This window comes from Anabrus simplex, chromosome 1 (assembly GCF_040414725.1).
Source record: "Anabrus simplex isolate iqAnaSimp1 chromosome 1, ASM4041472v1, whole genome shotgun sequence".
Lineage (NCBI taxonomy): Eukaryota > Metazoa > Arthropoda > Insecta > Orthoptera > Tettigoniidae > Anabrus > Anabrus simplex.
Window position 1 is genome coordinate 185513274 of NC_090265.1, and position 19956 is coordinate 185533229.

Below are 19956 nucleotides of genomic sequence, written 5' to 3' on the forward strand. Positions count from 1 at the left end.
TGCATGTTTGTTTACTCTGTCCAGTAGCGGTCACCACTGTAGACTCTTGTCATGGTAAACATGTGACAACAACAGCTTCCATTATTCATGAGCAAAGCCTTAGACATAACGATATTTTAAGAGGTGTGATATTCCACCTGCAGATAGTGTCCACAGCCGTTTGAGAGCTGTCCTTTGCTACTGAAAAGTAGGTTAAGTTCTTCCGTTTAGTCACCTAAATTTTTCAGATAATACGTGTATGTCGGAAATGACATGACACGACTTTTCACCCCAGAAACACTTGTTGATTATAAATTCACCCAGGTGTGCCAAAGTTGGCATATATAATTCAAATTACTAGGAAGTAGGCTAATAGCGATATACGAGGATTCAGTATTCAAGACCGTCTATTTTACATTTTTATTTATGTATTTATTTATGTATTGATAATAATTTCGTGTGGCTATTTCTAGCCGAGTACAGCCCTTGTAAAGCAGACCCTCCGATGAGGGTGGGCGGCATCTGCCTTGTGTAGGTAACTGCGTGTTATTATGGTGGAGGATAGTGTTATGTGTGGTGTGTGAGTTGCAGAGATGTTGGGGACAGCACAAACACCCAGCCCCCGAACCATTGGAATTAACCAATGAAGGTTAAAATCCCCGCCCCGGCCGGGAATCGAACCCGGGACCTCTGAACCGAAGGCCAGTACGCTAACCATTCAGCCAACGAGTCGGACATTTATGTATTTATTTATGTATATGTAGGCGACTTTTAAGAAATTATGTGACTTTCTTAAAGGTAAAACGATGAATTTCAAGTAAAGTAAGATGTTCAGGTTGCCTGAACCAGCTGGAAGTACATACATACATACATACATCTGCATTATAGACTGTTATGCATTCAGTCTGTAAGCCTCTGTGAATTTACTAAATGCCTCCTCAATAGTCCATTTGTAACTAGATTTGTGGCGTCGTTTAGTTATATACTTCATATCTTTAAATCGTTAAAAACTGGGTCTAATCGACGTCGTTTCTCTCTCTCTCTCTCTCTCTCTCTCTCTCTCTCTCTCTCTCTCTCTCCCCCCTAATTCTCTTATCCTGCTTGACCGATTCCATTATTCTTCTAGGTAACCTATCCGCCTCCACTCGCCTCACACGACCCCGCCAGCGAAGCCGATTTATGCATACCGCTTCATCCATCGAGTTCGTTCCTAATTTACCTTTTATCTTCTTATTCCGAGTACCCTCCTGTCATTGTTTCCACCTGTTTGTACCAGCGATCATTCTCGTTACTTTCATATCCGTGAATAGTTGGAAGTGTAAAGTTTTATATTTTATTTCATTTCTTACGTTATTCATAACTATATTTTCTCCCTTTTCGTCTTTGCTTTCTCTATCTCCAGCGCTACTGTTGTTCTAAGTGAGAACAAATGTATTTGTCTCCTTCATTATACAGTTCTTACGAACTTAAATTTGAACCTATTCCCTATAAATGCGAAATGATCTCGCATAGGTAATGAAGGCCCCCGGAGGAGCGAAGGTACCGTTAGCGAGGATAGAACGGTTATCACCAGGAATTCGCCTGGTAGTCTGTCCATATCTATTGAAGGCTGAGTGAGCCCGATGACCATGCACCCATCTAATAAAACCGGTACACGCAATTTTATATTCTTCAACTTTCTGTCTGGCTATCTTTTCGGGTGATGTCTTCATCGATCTGGCCAAGGTACGTAGAATACACTAACTACCTTGGGTCTGGCTAGGCATTCCTCTCGGGAAGTGTCTCCATGAATAAATGGTTAACATTATCAGCCCTTCAAGACACTATCTTAGTCTGTTGACATGTTATCCTGTCTGGTAAACACGGATTCAAACACGGACCCAGAAACGTCTCATTATTAACTAAGTTCGTCATTTATATTTCAGCAAGACAAAGTCGAGTGAGATCACCATTATAACTCAGCGTGTACTTTATTTGGTAGCCTACTCGAAAATTCAGTGCCGAGTACCGAAAAGCATATTTGTAGTGTAAACCTGTCCCAATTCCCGAAGTTTTACTATCCAGAATATGTGCTCGAAAAATGAAAATTCACAGCCTGTTTCCAGTCATTCGACCAAGTCAGGAATGAAATGAATAAAGCCCCCCCCCCCCATCTAGCGACGAGGATAGGAATTGTGCCGGCTGCCGAAGCCTTTTGCACTCCTCTGGGGCAATGATTAGTGAGTGACAGATGGAATGAAATAACAGTGGAGAGAGTTGCTGGAACGAAAGATGACAGGCAAAACCGGAGTACCCGGAGAAAACCTGTCCCGCCTCCGCTTTGTCCAGCACAAATCTCACATGGAGTGATCGGGATTTGTTCCACGGAACCCAGCGGTGAGAGGTCAGCGCGCTGCCGCCTGAGCCACGGAGGCTGTATTATTATTATTATTATTATTATTATTATTATTATTATTATTATTATTATTATTATTATTATTATTATTATTAGCTACACCGAAACTTATGAACCTACACGTGAAATTCAAAGTTCCATAAATATTAAAATGGGATTCAGAAATAAAAGTGAAGAGGATAGTTCTGTGGTAAAGATAAAAATAATGAAAGAACTCAATCTAATATTAGTGATAAGACAGGCAGAGAAACAGACAGACATATCAAGATATTGGAGTGAAAATTAATATGAGGAGAAATTATTCTTAAGTAAGTATAGTGACCGCCAGCATTTGTCGAGTGATTGGTACTGATACTCTTGTTTAAACAAAAATCAACACCACTAAGATTCCATAAAACACATTACCATCAACACTGCTCTTCTTGTGCTCTGGCTTGTCATGTGTGGGTCCCTGGCACACTGCATACTGGTAGCCCATTGAATGCACCCGTATGAAAAGTGGGCTAGCTCGAATTTCCAAACACACGAGTCTTCGGCGCTTGCCTGCTAACTGCTTAGTGTGAGGAGAACGGCTCTCTCTAGTCCATTGCTCATGGTTAGTAGTTCAGAAAATGTCTTCCACTACTAGGTTACAGACCCTCTGAGTGCGATACACATTCCGACATTCCGATTTCCTGCCATCTGATTGACTGTTCCCAAAAACTGAGCCTATTTTGTCGTTTGACAGAGTGCGTTACCAGAGGTCTTTAACTGACAGCAATGTGACATGGAACCTGCAAACTTAGATTATGAGCTAGACTTGTTAGCAACACGCAATTTTTATGTCTTATTCATTTCATCTCTGATAAATATATTGGTATGCTTCCTTTTTGTCCTTTTCTTTGTTTCCGTGGTAAGCTCCATGTCCCGCGTTATTCTGAAGGCAGCAGGTATTATATTTGGGGATACAATTTCGTTGTAAGTACTGGTGCTTGAAGTTGGGTAGAGAAACGATCAGGAATATTCATTATTCTGATTATTGAGAGTTTTAGTACGTTATATAAACTATGAACAGCTCGAAGGTTCTGAATATTTAGCACACGGGTACTAAGTTAGTAAAGTGGAAGTCCTGATTTTGTTTTTCTGGTCGATAATTGAGTAAAGCAGTCAAGACAACGTAGCAGTAATTGAATTACAGTTTTTCTTTTTTGGACTAATGGTTCAGAAGAACAGTTATTTTCTACAACACTTTAGATTCTTATTGTTTTTAGGGCCCAAACATCGAGGTCATCGGCCCTATAACAAATTAGAGAAGGGAACTCCTGTTTTCTTGGGCCATTCGTAATACATCATTACTGTCGTAATCGTGACCAACTTGGCTGCGTTAGTTTATTCGTACGTCGATCGGAATCGCTTGTAATCGTCTTTAAAAGTCGAGTACCGTAGTTATTTTAAGTCGTACCCAGCTGTCAGCAAGTAGAGCTTGGAGACAAAAGTAGTGAATGCCAGTGCGAAAAAGACACTGTCTTGAAGAAAAAAGAAGCCGTTGTGCAAAGAAACCTCTTTGGCAACGGGATTAGTTCTCCAAAAAAAGTTGCGTTAATCATGTCTTCGTAGCGGAAAGCATAACAAATAAGAGAACTGTTCCTCTTTATTGTTCATGACACAGCAAAACATAGCATTTCTCTTTCTTCTTGCATTTGTGAAGTGAACATAAGTACTTTCAGAATCTTCCGCTTTGATGCAAGTATACGTCCATTAAAAACTCTTCAGTTTTATTAAGGATCATTTTTTCCTCTTGCCAGTTCTTGAGAGCCTACTTACCACATCATCGACTTTGTAACTGAGAGGTTGCTTTGTGCTTAGACTGAACAAGGGGTGCATTGTCGATATGATACAGGTACATTAGCAGGTGTGGGCTGCATTTCCGTGACCGCTTTTTGAAGTTCCCTATCACACGTTCGTCGACCTTTCCGTGTTTACAAGGCTATGGTTAGATCCGATACGTAAGATGTTCAAAAGAGCTTCTGGGCTCTCCACTTGAAGAGACGTGGGTTGTGACAACAGAGACTCGTCAGACTCTTCTTTCTCGTCTGTACTTCTCTGTACTCATATTATGCTTTCCTTCCGACCCCAACATTAATAGTTTTACGAATGCTGACGAATCCTTGATTTAGTTACATCTGCTCCTTCATAGTAGGAAGCCCCAATCGTCTTATTACCTTACTTAAAATGTGTAGGCAAACCATTTGGAATGCAACGTAATAAATGTTTATAATATATATGGTTGTAAATAGTATTCACTGCTCACATAGCGTCGTATGATAGCGTTCGTCTCTGGTGAGATGTGGTACGGTATTTACAAGGGCATTGTGTCTTCTGGTGTCGGCTTTGAATAAGTTTGCTACTCTAATTGATCTGTATCGCTTTGATATTCGGCTTTCACGATATGAAAGTGACTGAGGTACAAGCGATACTAGCATTCTTTATGGAGCTTTATCTAGAATGAATGATGTTAAGTATGGCTTGTGGAGTCATTTGGTGTGTATATTTCAGTCGGCATGGCAGATTACCGTGCAGTAGCACTTTCTGGCTTAGGAAAGCAACGAGGAAACTACCTTGTCCTAGTACGCCGTTTTATTGACGCGTGGTTTTCCATTACACATGATGGTAGAACCCTTGAGGAACCAATCACCCTTCAAGCTGAAGACTCAACATACTGTAGATTTAAAAGCAGAATACATTAAGTCAAAAACCTTACTTCTGTGAGAGAAAGCAAGAAAGAAAGAAAGAAGACTCAAAATTTTCAATTTTATTGCCAGTGTCAGCTCTCACAATATGGATATTTTAATCTTTAAAATTACGCGATGGGTTTGTTCGAGTAACTAGAATAGCGCTGTAGGGCAGTGTCAAAGTAACAAACTCAAAAATTGACGTAACGTGTTTTGCTTGTAAACTCACTATGTATGTATGTATGTATGTATGTATGTATGTATGTATGTATGTATGTATGTATGTATGTATGTATGTATGTATGTATAAGTCTTCAGTCTAGACTGGTCGGATCCCCAAGTATTCCACCCTTAGTTATCATAAAAAGCTGACACATTTCTGAAGAGGTGTACGGGGAAATGTTGAGGAGTGAGATAGCTTTCTATTTATTACCTCACTATTACATATCAATCTGTCCAGCCCAATGAACCGTACAGCAGACGTTTTTTTTTTTTGCTAGTTGTTTTACGTCGCACCGACACAGATAGGTCTTACGGCGACGATGGGACAGGAAAGGGCTAGGAGTGGGAAGGAAGCGACCGTGGCCTTAATTAAGGTACAGCCCCAGCATTTGCCTGGTGTGAAAATGGGAAACCACGGAAAACCATTTTCAGGGCTGCCGACAGTGGGGTTCGAACCTACTATCTCCCGAATACTGGATGCAGGCCGCACTTAAGCGACTGCAGTTATCGAGCTCGGTACAGCAGACTCTACAGGTGGCACCGTCATACAGTGGCCATAACAATAGGCACCTTAAGGAATGATATTACTAGTGACGTACTAGTTGTATTACTTGAGAATGGATATTGAGTAGTCCTACTCTTCGTTCCAGTTTTTCAAATTAATGGTAGACCCAGGAATCGAACCAAGGGCAATCGGAATATCCTAATGTGAATATCCTAATTTATTGACTAGGATGGCGGACGCATGGCTAGTTAGAAGTGTTGAGTGAAAGGTTTGATGATTATAACTTTACTGCCATGATCCTGTATTTTAATTGTATTCCTAACATAAACTTGCTGGATAATACGACTTTACGTTCGTAAACACTTCGTAATAACCAAAGTTCTGAGAAAAGACGTAACAAGTGCATATCATAGATCGCTTTAGGCAACATCGCAGTGAAAGGTGTTCGTTATATCAAGGCTGTAAACCATTAACATGCAATGTACACGTTCCATGTCCTGGTAACCCTCTAGCAACGGAATTGTAAACCAGAGGAAAGAGTAATCTGGTACGAGGTTGGGAACTGGAGGTGGACTGTGATCTGGAATTAATTCAAATGAGAACCTCCCTTTTCTCCCATAGCAATATCGTAAACTAAACCAAAGCAAAGTCATCTTCGTACAGACCTATGAAGGCCCTTGGATGAGTGGATGGTTAAGTTTCTACAATACTCCTAACTTCGGCATTAAATGGAATAGAGCGATGAGCTTTTGGCCTGGCAAACTTTGACTCCAGGAATAGTAGTGGTGCCTAATAATTTCTGGTGTACGCTGAGTGAACCTCACTTCTCTTGAAGTAGAAATCCGTTTCCTAATGTTTCGACTTCTTGATGGGGAATCTTCCAGATGAACCGAGCACGTCTTTACCGCCTCAGCTAGGTAACCCCTGATTTCATAAACTAAAATGCTACATGTAATTCGTGGCATTATTAGATCATACAGAAATGTCCAAAATTTGTGTTGGTCTGTATATTATAACAATATAGAACAAGAGAAAACAAATGCTGCATTTTAGGAGATTGTTTTTGAGTTATCATTCATTTTGCAATGTTGTTCTAGTCTTTTAAGGCCCTCTTTCTTTACAGTTAAAAACACAGTTTTGATTTATGCAGTCGGTCGTCACTGGTTCAAATCAAGCCAATGTAATTGTTTTCAACACCACTTTTCCGTGTTTATGTGGGATAGGCATGCTACGCGGTCAATTTAAGATTTAGCCGGGAGTTTAACAGCAGAGTTCTTCCTGCCTTCACACGTCAATTTTAGTATAAATCCTGAAGTCACCGGTATTCGAGCTCCCGACACATGGATTGAAAGCCAAGTGTCTATTCCACTGTGCGCAAATTGTTCTAGCGGGACGTTGCACTCAAGCTTATCGCAACACTGTGGTGGGATAAGGTAGGAGTGATCTCTTGACCTTAATTAAAGTACAGTCCTCGACATTTGCCTGAGGTGAAAATGGAAATCTAACTAGGACTGTTGACAGTGGGGTGCGAACTCATCATCTTCTGAACGATAGCTTTAAGTATCGTGACCTGTGTCAACTTCATTTTAAAATGATCCTTTCCATTTCTGGTGCGTACGAAATTACGATATTTTGTTACATTCTTGGAAAATGTGATTGTAGTACAGTACATTACGTGGTTGAAGAGATTCTACTGTTCTCCTGAAGCAATCAAAAAACACCTCCTCAAGAAGAACCACTCCCATGGTCCACCAGAAGCCTAGAGTTTGAATCAACCGTTTTAGAGTTTGCTGACGGATAGCCTGCGCTGCGCGAAGTAGAACCACGCCCAGTTGGCCACCGAGATGTGAAAGCCATGGCTTACTCTTTGTTAGGTTCGAACCCCGCGTGCCCAAGGCGTGGGCGAGGCTGGCTGGTCTCCAGTCGTCCTACTTTCACTTCTGGAATACTGCCTGCTTGCGGTTTACGTCTGGAACAAGGTACCCGCCTGCTATCTTTATTACATGCTCACTTATCTGAATTACAACCAATATTGCCGATTCCTCTATTCTAGTCTCCTTCGGATAACATCTGTCGTTCAGCACAGAAAAAATAATCTCATTCGTTTCTGATTCAGTTATTCGGAATAATACATGTAATTTTTGAAGCCCTGCATGAGGTCTTCCTTTAGTCTTGAATATATTCGTATTTCAAATTACCTTGTTCTGACTCCGTTGAATATTATTTCCCTCTGTTGGTTGCAGTATCACTACTCTCTTGCGTGTTGTAACGTTATTACGATTTTCTACCGAACCTACACGCTCCATCGTATGCTCAGCGTTCTCAAGCAGTTAACATTTCTTTATTGCTCTTCTGCTCGACACTTTTTGCACGTTTTTTAACTCTGTGTTGGAGCTGTACTTTTGTTTGCTCTTATGTGTCCTTTGGTTGTATGTTTTCCCTATGAAATGAAGTGCTTCATTACTGTCATATTTATTTATCTATGTATTTATTCTTTGAAGATAGCTGCGTTGAGTGCTTATGACTTGTACTGACAATAAAATAATTAATTAACGTACGTAAACTTTTATTATAAAATTAAAAAAAAGAATAACAAGACCAGTCTGTTTCCTTAGCTGAATGGTAATCGTAGTGGTCTTCGGTTTAGAGGGCCCCGTTATCGATTCCCGGTCGGACTTTTAACTGCTTGTGGTTAATTCCGCTGGCTTGGGGACTCGGTTTTGTGTTCGTCTTAATACACTTTTCTTCACCTACATGTAACGCACCACAGAAACACGCAGTAGTTAATACATCTCTCGACATAGGGTTAGAGTCAGGAAGGGCATCCATTCGTAAAACTGGGCCCAATTCCTATTAGTTGACTACCCCAATACATTTTTGAAAAGGTCAAGAAGAACAATACCAAACACATTTAAATAACACCTATCCAAATCGAAAACCATGAGAATGCTTGTCTATGGACAAGTCGCCAGTTGTCAAGATGACAGCCAATCATTCTGTTTGTTAAGTGAACAGCTCGGAGGCTGTTTGGAACTTCGAATAGCGCCACCGAAGATTGTGTAGTTGTAGGAAAACCACAAAAGTCAGAATGTGGCATATTTGGCAAGATGAGAAGCGACTTTCTTCACTGGGCCAGAAAATGCTATAGCAGCTCGATTGACCTTGGGAGTAACACTTGCGTAACACTCAAACATACTAGTCGCCCCACCAACATCTCAGCATCTTTCTTACTGTCTCAGCCACAAATGAGGCTGAGGCTTAAGCGGAAGCTCCGTACACTTTGCTATGGCCTTGTCAAGTAACATATTATTTTCTTAAACCCTTTGTCACCAGTTAATAAAATATGACATTTCTTTCACATGCTTTTGCCTAACTATACAAATTCTTGCACATTCTCTGTTCTTCCAGATTTTTATTGTGGGGCCGATATTCCTGTAGTTAGACCTAATAAAACAAAATATGTTGTAATTATCACAGTATACTTATGAGAAAATATTTAATTGTTGTTTTTGTTTGCTGTTCCAGCGGCCTGTCCTCTCCCGATGGTCCAGAACGCGGCGTCACCCCCGTCTACCTGCGCTGCTCTCAGGGACGGCTGCGGTGGTCGTACCCCAGAGGAGCTCTCCGAGTTCTGCTGAGAGCTGGAGGCTCCGGAGCTGAGTTCCGGGGCTGCCTCAGATTGCACGACAACTTCAAGGGTGCACGAGTGTTCCTAGAAGGTCCCCGATCGTTAGTACCCCTGTTCGCCCACGACGACGGCGCCCCTGCACAACTCGTGCGGTGTTTCCATAGCCGCGGCGGCCAAGCGGCTCTATATGTGGAGGCAGTGCGAACGAGAGGTGGTGGGGACTTCACTAAAGAGGTGGCATCCTTCACCTACGACTTGGAGACTCTACCCAGAGGTGGCAAGGCCTACGATCCTGCGGAAGGTGAGTAGCTACCAGAATACTTTTATCCACTGTAACATTGTGTAGTAGCGAAGCCTGAGAGTAGACAGGGTAAGCTGAGCTTATCCAAAAATGTTCTAAAAAATAAAAGAAAATGTTTCATTTGAATTTAATGTACTATTGAAATCCGCGCGCTGTAAAGCAGGCAAACAGTGAATCTCGCCGAAGAGCCAGGGTAAGCGGAGAGAACCCAGCCTTCCCTGTTCGCTCGCGCGGGAAGAGAGAGGTCGCCCATTGATGGCAAGCGCTCTACAGTAGCGACAGGAATTTTAGACTAGCTCTGAAGTGAAAAATAGTGCGTATTATTGCTAATATTAGGCCTAAATGTTACGTAATGCCTAAAAAATAAATGACATTTTATGTATCAATAATAATGTTATTGGTTTTTTAAGTCTCACTAACTACATCTTTATGGGTTTCGGAGACGCCCGCAGGAGTTCTTTTGCGTACCACTAAATCTACCATCACGAGGCCGACGTATTTGAGCACTTTCAAATACCATCGGACTGAGCTCAACAGCCTGAGCTTATGTATTAGTTCTGTAGACCTAAATATGATATAGACTGTATCCAAGGTGCATGGTAGTGGAAGTAAAAGTAAGCTTAAGTCCAAGGTAGAAGGGTATTTATAGTACATGTAGTTTTCTTAGCTGTCTCTAATAACTCCTCATTATTAGAAACAGCTAAGAAAACTACGAGATTTGAGAACTGAATTGGCAGTCTCCGAATCCCTTTATCTCCCAAATAGGGGACGGGGAACTTCAGATGCACAATAATAGTAGTAATAATAATAATAGCGTGTATCCTTAGAGAGGTCTAGTGCAGGTCTTTCGAATTGACGCCATAGGCGGCCTGCTCCTAGAGCGTGGCATTGTATGGAAGTGAAACTTGGACGATAACTAGCTCAGAAACAAAGAGAATAGAAGCTTTTGAAAGTGTTACAGAAAAATGTTGAAGGTGAGATGGATCGAATCACGAATGAAGATATGCTGAATCAAGTTGGTGAGAGGAGATAGATTTGGCTAAATTTGACCAGAAGAAGATATAGAATGATAGGACACATCTTAAGACACCCAGGACTTGTTCAGTTGGTTTTAGAGTGAACTGTAAGCGGTAAGAACGGTACGGGTGGACCAACTTACGCATATGACAAGCAGATTAGAGCAGATGTAAGATGCAGCAGTTAGGCCTATGCAGAAATTAAAAAACAATAGCACAGGATAGGGTGGCATGGAGTGCTGCATCAAACCAGTCAATGGACTGATGACTCAAACAACAATAGTAGTAATTTCGATATTGTCTCAAACCGTAGGGAGACCGATAATCTTATTGTTTTGCCCCTTACTCTCGAACAATGTAATGGGTACATTGCAGAGTTCAAGAGTGAGCTCCCTGACGAAATCATCCTTACATCGCTCTGTTTTCAGGCCGACTTTCCCATATTCGAATGAAAGCTGTGGGGATTCCGATAAACTGTAAGTAACAGACATGAAAATAGGGAGAATAATGATGGTACAAACAGGTGGGAACAATGATTACAGAGCTATCTCAGTGAGGAACTCAATGAATGAAGCTGTGCATATTATTTTTACTTGTTGGAAAGTGCTGGTCCCGCAGCCCAGGGTGTAGCGAGCCTACCTCTTATCTGGAGGTCCCGGGTTCTATTACATGTTTTCGAGGGCAGGCTCGAGGTCCACTCAGCCTTCGTGAAAACAGTTGAGGAGCTATATGACAGTGAGGTAGTGACCCCGATCTAGGAAGCCAAGAATAACGGCCGAGAGGATTCGTCGCGCTGACCACGCTTCACCTCATAATCTGCAGACCTTCGGGTTGAGCAGTGGTCCCTTGGTTGGCCAAGGCCCACCAGGGCTATAGTGCTATGGGGTTACTGGAAGGTGCCGTCGGAACTAATTCAGTACGCACAATACTCGGGACATCCTACTGAAAATAACAATCATCGTGCCAACATCTCTTCTATGATTAGTTATAAGACTATTTTGAATGTAATCAAGATTTTCTGATGTTATCAATGTCGTGTATTCATTCCTATTACAGTACTGAAGTAGTGTTATTTCTTTTTGTTCCAGAATGCCGTCCCTGTACGAAGGAGGAGATGGCTCATGCATTCTGCACCAGCGATTTAGGTGAGTGCTGACATTCACTTTCCAGACCAGTTAGAAGCCATGTGGTGAGGTGCCCTTGGGATGGGAGACCGTGAGATTGTGTACCTAACATAGTTTCTGGCAGGGGGAGCACAAGTTTGATAAACAATTGTGTGATAAATATCACAACATAAAGGAGTTTATTGGGGTTACTGAAGGTCAAAAACAGATCGTGTTTCATGTGTGCAGCACAGCTGGGACTTCTTTCTAAAACTTTCTCATACTGCACACCCCTCCACCCCGCATGAGAGGAATGTATGTTGAATACTAAAGTTAGGTACTCTGTATTAGTTGTTATCCTTGTATGTGCTAATAGTTTGCATTGCAGTATTGTAGTATTGATTCTTTGCCTTGCTGTGTAGAATTTTTATGCTGGTACAAGGATTAGAATATGGAGATCTTAGAAAAGGGTAAAGGGAAGGGTTCTCCATGGTTTCTTCATTTCATCTCCTGGAGGAAACTATGTCCATGCCTTCCCCATCTTAACCTCAGTTAATTAAAACTGTTAGTAATGGCATTTGTTACTTTAGTCTCCCCCAATATGAAGCAATGGAGGAAAGGGAGAGCTTTGTGAACTTTAGGGATATTGAATAAAAAAAGGGAAGGATCACTACAAAACCATTAGAGAAATTAATGCTGTCCTAGAGCTTGCATACTTACCATGCAGGTCAATAACAAATGAATAATGGCCATGAAATATTGAACAGGTTGAATGTAAGAGGGGAACCTGGTACAAGTGAGTTGAGTGCCAGACTCAGCTTGAGACTCTTGATTGCCACATGCATTTCACAAGGAATTACCTTAGGCTGTTAATTAAAATATGTGGTTATCAATATTGATAACATGTCCGATTCCTTCGTTAAATGGTCAGTGTTTAGGCTTTCGGTTCAGAGGGTTCCGGATTTGATTCCCAGCTCGGTCAGGGGTTTTAATCACGTCTGATTAATTCTTCTGGCTCGGCTCCTGGATGTTTGTCCCAACACTCTGCTTTTCATATTCAAACACACCAGCCTCCATAGAAACACATAATAGTGATTAGATCCCTCCACATAAGGTTGACATTAGGAAGGCAATCCGGATGCAAAGCAGGGCCAAATCCACATGTGCGACATGGTTCGCACCCACGACACTACCAAGGTGTGGGAAAGCAGTAGAAGAAGAATATTGATCACGTGGTGGTATAGGTCAGCATGCAGACTTCATCTGCTCTGCTGTATGTAGTTGGAATTGCTGACCACATTTGTTCCCAACCCTCAACAAGAACAATACCATCGTAACTCTGATGGAGACTTTCGGGCTGAAGTGAATTACACCTGTACTCATCGATTCTGATGTGTTGTCTGCCTGGAATACCCTGCCCATTCCCCCAACACCCCATGAAACTTATATAAATGGGAGGGAAATTAATATGTATGAATTCCTGAGTTACTAGGACCCTGTCGCATTCTTGGACAGTGACTGCTAAACCCCCTCCACTCTACCACCCCGTACACACTGCAGAGTACATACTTGGGACCACTAGAATTTTGCCCATTGCTGCTTTAGGAAATGGGTTGCATTATACAACAACTTTTCACCTGTAATTATGTTAGTCATAATTAAAATAAAATATTCATCTTTTTTTTCTAATTGTTAAACAAAAGAAATCAGAACAGATATATCAACAGCTGACCACTGAAGCTGAAAGTACTGCACAAAATTTGAAAGGGGGCATGATACAAAAGTGCTACTTGTTCTTATGATCGACACGTCAGTCAGTTGCAGTTGGATGTGAATTTCAATAGTTGTTATCAATGTTGATGAGGTATTAGTATTTAGAATCATTTTATTTACAAAAGTTCATTACCAAAATACAGAAGGTCTAGTGAAAAAGGACTAGCCCCATGAACATATAATATGTTTCCTAAACCTATAAATGTTTCATAGACCAAATATAAAAAATTTTATTTTTAAAAATAGTTTTCATTTTTTTACCTTAAAAAAACTGGTCACATACACTTACCTTGTAAGTTGTTTTTTAAAATTTAATTCTTGAAGAGTATTTAATATACAATATTTGATCTATAATTTTCTTTCTTTTCAGTGACACGGGGCATAATCCGTAGTATTGAGAATAAAGACTTGCTGGAGATGACACAAGTGACGGTGAAGGTAACTAAATTATTACGCCACTCTACAGAAGACGGACTGTGTGGTGAGCAAGGTTGTGAAAGTAATCTGCTGGACAGTAGCAAGGCTGAGCGGGTAGGAGAGGTGGTGGTGCAGGTACCTCAGCACTGTGGAGCGAGACACGGTTTGGGGGAGTTCGTCTTCATGGCAAGACGGAAACTGGGCGAGCTGGCTCTCCAGTGTGCACCTAGATTAGAAGACTGGGCCTCTCTGGTGCGCTCCATCACACAAGATGGCACAGCGCATTGTATTTTGGCCAGCTAAAATACTCGCATCACCTATATGTGAAAAAGTAAATAAATGACATTGTGTTTCTGTGTGTCAAAGATACTTTATATGCTTGGACATCGGTGTTTTCTTGATGCCTTGGTTGTCTTATTTCTTTCTGGTGCATTTTAAAATATTCATTGTAGTATTCATATATTTCCTTAAGCTCAGATGCTTATCCTTTTCAGTGTTGAAATGTAAATGGTACTTCACACCTAGCCAAAATATTTCATTACAGGGAACTAGTGAAGTATCTTTGGTCATCCACATCTTTATATTGTATGAAAACAATCTGTCAATACTGAAAGTATCCACAGCTGTGTGTATGTAGAGCAGAAAATAGCATATGATGTAGGACTACATTAGAAACATCCCTTTTCAATGATAACTTGATACATTTGAAATAATACTGTATATTCCCAACAAAACACTCTGCTTTCATTTACCTTGCTAGCAATATATAAGAAGAGTTAAATGTTAGGAGTTATTTCACTCTGAAAAGAAATACAATAGGATATCCAAATATACACACATTGTTGGTATTTTGTGGTGGAAAATTTGTTCCTTTTAAGACTGCTCACAGTTATTATTGCTCAAAGGATATTGTATTTTAATATAATTTGGGAAGTCTAAAATTTTTATAGTGATGATAATGGGATACACTTAATTTCACTGATTTCACTGTACTTGCTAGTTTATTGTTGATACATGTAGTGAAATTTGTGAAATTTAATGTATGCATTTGAAATCCAATTTAGTAATGATTATGGCTGCACACAATAGAACAACAAGAAAGGAATACTAATGTAAAACCATTACACATAATCAGAACTTCTCTACTGACTTTAAGCAATAATCTTATGTGTTATAAAGAGTATACCCATTGAAGTATCTCTTTCCTCTTTATAAGTTAGACTCAGTACCATAATCTATGATACCAGTACTCTTTTGAAGAAAGATTTGAATGTATTATGAGCAAATGTGCAATAACTACTCACTATGTATTAGTATCTTTGTAACCTGGGGCAATAATGATGAGATATAATAAGATGTCTATATTTTGGCTGAAATGTTAGTTTGATATAAGAATAGATATACAGTGATGAGGGTACAGCGGTTTCCCTCAAACCGTCCAGACAGAAAAAGTGAGAAAATCTGTTTTGTAAACGTTGTGTATAGCTAAATGATGTAATCTTAGTTTCTCCATATTGGAGACCTGTTTATAAATGACGGTAGAGCGGTAGAGTAGTTCAAGTTATTATAGCTTGAAGGGGGGAAGAAACAGTTCAAAAAAGCATGCTTTTAGGAATTGAGGAACTACAAATTCTCAACTCCTTAAGCTTTTGTACATATCTCTTCTTTAAAAAGAGAAAAGCAATAAAACCAGCTATATCACTGCTAAAGCATTTTTCTAAATGGTTTATATCTACTAATAAATTAACACAAAAATATGTTCAAGTTTTTAATGTCTTCCTTGTGAATTCATTGTGCCAAAATGTCTGCCATTCCACTGGAGACCCTTTGATAATATTGATTTTTTTTCATTATTATTATTATTTCATTTCTTTTGTTTAGTTTCTATTTCTTTTAATTCTAACTTTGTTTTTATTTAAACCATTTTAGAAATTCCATGCAAAGCTTGCTATGGATAATAACAAGAGTTCCATTTCAAAAAAATAAAAGTAATTTGAGATGGACAAATTGTGACCTGTAATTATTGTTTATATTCATAGTTCTAAACAGAAGTGTAAATATATCTTGTAAATAGTGTTGTGTGCCCATAAGTACTGGTGCACTTATTTTACATTGTGCCATGTTCCCCACAATTTGGTGTTACAAAAATAGCAATACAAATTATATGTGTGCAGATCTCGATGAATGTTACTATTAGCAGAGTTTTACGAAATGAGATTTAATTCCAGAATGTAATATGATTATACTGCTTTAAATTAGATTTGTTTGCAAGACAGAAAATTCTCACCCTGTCTTATTACTTTCCTGATATCTCATAATGCAAATGTTTATCATTTAGTTTCAACAAGTGATGATTCATGATGTGCAGAATATCTTACTACAGATTTTGTTCCTGGAAGTTTAAGAGAGTCTGGAAGAAAAACTTCAGTTCCATAATCCTATGTTTAATATATGTGTACATCAGTAGAACTACTCAAGTTTCACATGGTAGAACCAGTTTTTCTGTCAGAATATTATATCCATTCTATTCATATCTGGAATGTCACAGCCATGTTTTGAAATATGTAAAAAAACAAATAAAAATTGTCTTCAAATAAAAGAAAAATATGTCTTCATAAAATGTTAGAGATATTATCTAGAGAGGATTTTTTGTCATATATTTTGTGTTTAAGCATTACTTTGCTCTAGTTTCTTGAAAAGAATGTATTTTCAGAATACAGTGAAACCTCGTTAGTGCGTTCCTCATTAACACGTTTTCCCGCTTAGTACGTCGTAAATTTGAAGTCCCGATTCTCATCATATTAAATCTGTATAGAAATACCTCACTTATCACGCCACAAATTTTCGCTCTTACCGCTTAGAAGGATCACGTTTTCTTAGCCTTGAAAATATTATTTGTCACCCCTTGTGAAGAAAACGTTATTTCCAACTCGGGTAAAAGCCATCGCCACAGCTGTGTGATTACAGATAAAGGGCTTAAATTTCTGAATTTCACAGGATAAGTTGCACCTTCAGGGAGCAAGCTGTTAGCCTCAGGAATGTTCAGTTTTGCTTGCCAGTTAGGAGCAAGATTGCTGAATAACACAATGAGCCTATTTGTGCTTATATTTCGCATTCCATTCAGAAGTTAGAAATGTATTTTGTGTTGAGTGGTACAGTGAAGTTTAGCGAATAGCCGCATGATACGGTAGCCTGTATCTGGATTCGGAACGTAATCATGTGAAATTGACTAGCGTGGTGGGTATTTGTCTTGTGATTTCACTTAATCACAAGAAGTCGTGAAAATCCTTACTAATGAAGACGGTTAAAAATTGTCGGAAAGTGTACTGGTGTTCACATCTATAAACGCGTAGAGGTCGTGAATGTTGAAACTCGCACCTTCGAGTTTCGACTCGATCATTCTAGCTGTCAAAGTTTTGTTTGATTTCAGAATGGCAGGCAAAGTCATTCCTTGCATTTGCATATGGTCGAATGTAACCTCCAATTCATTGTCTGTGTATAAGAGCGTGACCAGAAAATAATGTTTAATAACCCACTGCTCGAAAAAAAGGGCTTCTACTAACATTTGTTTTAGAAAGAGTGTGACCTGCAATAATACTTTGATATTTTTATTGGCCCCCGTGCACATTTTCATTTTGTTGTCTGGTGTTTTTCACACTTTTCAGTGCACTTGTTTGTTTATAACCCCCACCGGAAAAGGTTTTCATATTTGTTCTCTCGTGTTTTCCTACACTTTTCAATACTTTCCTGTCATCTTTAGAAATTGTAGATATGGTTTTCACTGTACCCATGGATACACGACCTAGAATGCCCTCATGTCGGAAAAAAATGTTTCCATATACTTCTTAAGATAGCTTTTATCCGGATATTCTGAAATACGTTTTCTCGCTTAACATTTTTTTATTGTCCCCTGCAGAAACGTCTTAATGAGGTTTTACTGTAGATATTCAAATTGCATTAATCACACTTGCAAAAAAGAGAATTTGCTGTCTTGTATAGGTAAATAGTACAACCAATAATTTAATTTTGTTTAATCACAAGAGATCATCGGAATCCACAACCATATTGTCTAATGTATGTGATCTTTTTTTAAAAGTTTCATTAAGATGTGCAGGAGCCTCACTACAGATGCCAATGCAATTGCATTTATTTACTTCTGTGCTGTTTGGAGTTGTGGGGAAACTGATTTATTTAATTCATTTGATGTTGATGGCAAAGGTGATCTCAAATGATGAACCTACAAATGTTTGTTAGTTGGAATTTGTCTTCTGTTCCAACCAGAGAGTTTCTATGATTTTTTTTTTTTTCATTTAACCAGAGACTGGAAAATTGTGCTGGAAACCTTACATTTTTGTTGGTGTTAAACTTTCTTCTATAGCCATGCCAGAGTGGTATACGTGTAAGTTTCACTTCCATGCTATTGGATTGTAATAGTAACTACTGTACCATATATTTTATAAAACGTTTTCTGAAAATCAGAAGCCTGTGATATAAAAAATTAGAGAATTTATTGAACAAATATATTCAAAACTGCATTTTCTTCCATAATATGTTGCGTTCATTATTTCAAACCCTAATCATATTAGTTCTTATTTATGTTGCTGAGGAAGATAAAAATGAGTAGTGAGTAGAAGTCCTTTTGCAGTTCCTTTTCTCATGTCCCTATCAGATTCAATGTGGTAGAGTGGTCACAAGTCTGGTAGGCTACAGGAGGGGCAGCTCATGAAGGAAGATAAAATGGGTTTCAAACATTGAAATCGAAATGAGCAAACAGATAAACAAAGGTGAAGTGTACAAACAAAAGCAATTGAGTATGAGAATTAAAACAAAGTAACAACAAAACAGAAGAATTATTTACTCACAGAACAAGTTCTAATCCATTCACACTTTCCATACAGAGACCAGGTGAGAAGTCTTGTGCAAGATTTGCATATATCTTGTCACTTGTTTTATGAACATTTCTGATCTTGCTAATTGATTTTCTTAAATTCTTTCTTCATAACTTACAGCTTTAACTTATAAGTATTTTATTTCAGGAGTTTTTATTATGAACACTTTCATTTAACAAATCACAACTTCTCTTTATGCATCACAAAAATCTAATACACATGTAGTAAATACCTTAGGCTAACACCTTTTCTAAGACCCTAACATCAGCTTCATTTTACTTTTCCTCTGTCTCTCAGCCAAGAGTGAGATGGCTGAGAATAAGAAGGATTGCATGCCCTGGTCATGCTTTTAAGTTGAAACAGTGTTTAATGAAAGAGGCTTGCATACAGAATTGTGGGATTACTGCATAATTATAATAGTTCTCTTCCTCTCAGCTCTTGGTTGCCTTTATAGTGTAACAATTAACATTATTATCTACTGTCCTCAAGAGGCCCAGGTTCGATTCCCAGTACTGCCAGAGAATGGCAGGAGGGATGATACGTGGTTAAAACAATACACTCATCTCACCTCCAGTGGATGTGTGCCTTAAAAGACCTGGACTACTTCTGGACGAGGACACAAATTTACATATTTACTGAGCCCTCGTGCCTGAGCGAACAAATTCTCATTCCATTTTGGTTTTGAAGATAATAAATAGATGACCAAGGAAATGTCGTGTTACTGTTCAGAGTATATAAAATGAAGAACCATATCACACTTGGGGTTTCCTTCTTTGCTTTCCAATGATAAGAAGAGAGGTGCATGCCCTTGTGAAGTGGCCACCCCTGGATCACACCATTTAAAGATTTAAAAGCCAAGTTAGAGGCTATTTTGAGGGACCAATAAGCTGGGTTTAGCCCCTTAAAACAACAGTCACTACAGAAAAGTACTAGGACTGCAACTTTCATTTTGAATTGTAGGGTACCTTTCCCAATCCTGCATTCAAATAATACCAGCTCATCCCATTTTTGTAAACA

The 19956-nt window shown here is 39.2% G+C and overlaps 1 protein-coding gene across 1 annotated transcript in view; it reads left to right on the forward strand.

The window, feature by feature from the left end:
- LOC136885440 (meteorin-like protein) overlaps positions 1-18598 on the forward strand; it is a 142470-nt gene extending 123872 nt beyond the window's left edge. The window contains exons 2-4 of the mRNA XM_067157998.2: positions 9338-9741; positions 11846-11902; positions 14004-18598. Coding sequence (XP_067014099.2) covers positions 9338-9741; positions 11846-11902; positions 14004-14353 — 811 coding nt within the window. The 3' untranslated portion in view covers positions 14354-18598. The remainder of the gene's footprint in view (positions 1-9337; positions 9742-11845; positions 11903-14003) is intronic.
- Positions 18599-19956: the final 1358 nt, after the last annotated feature.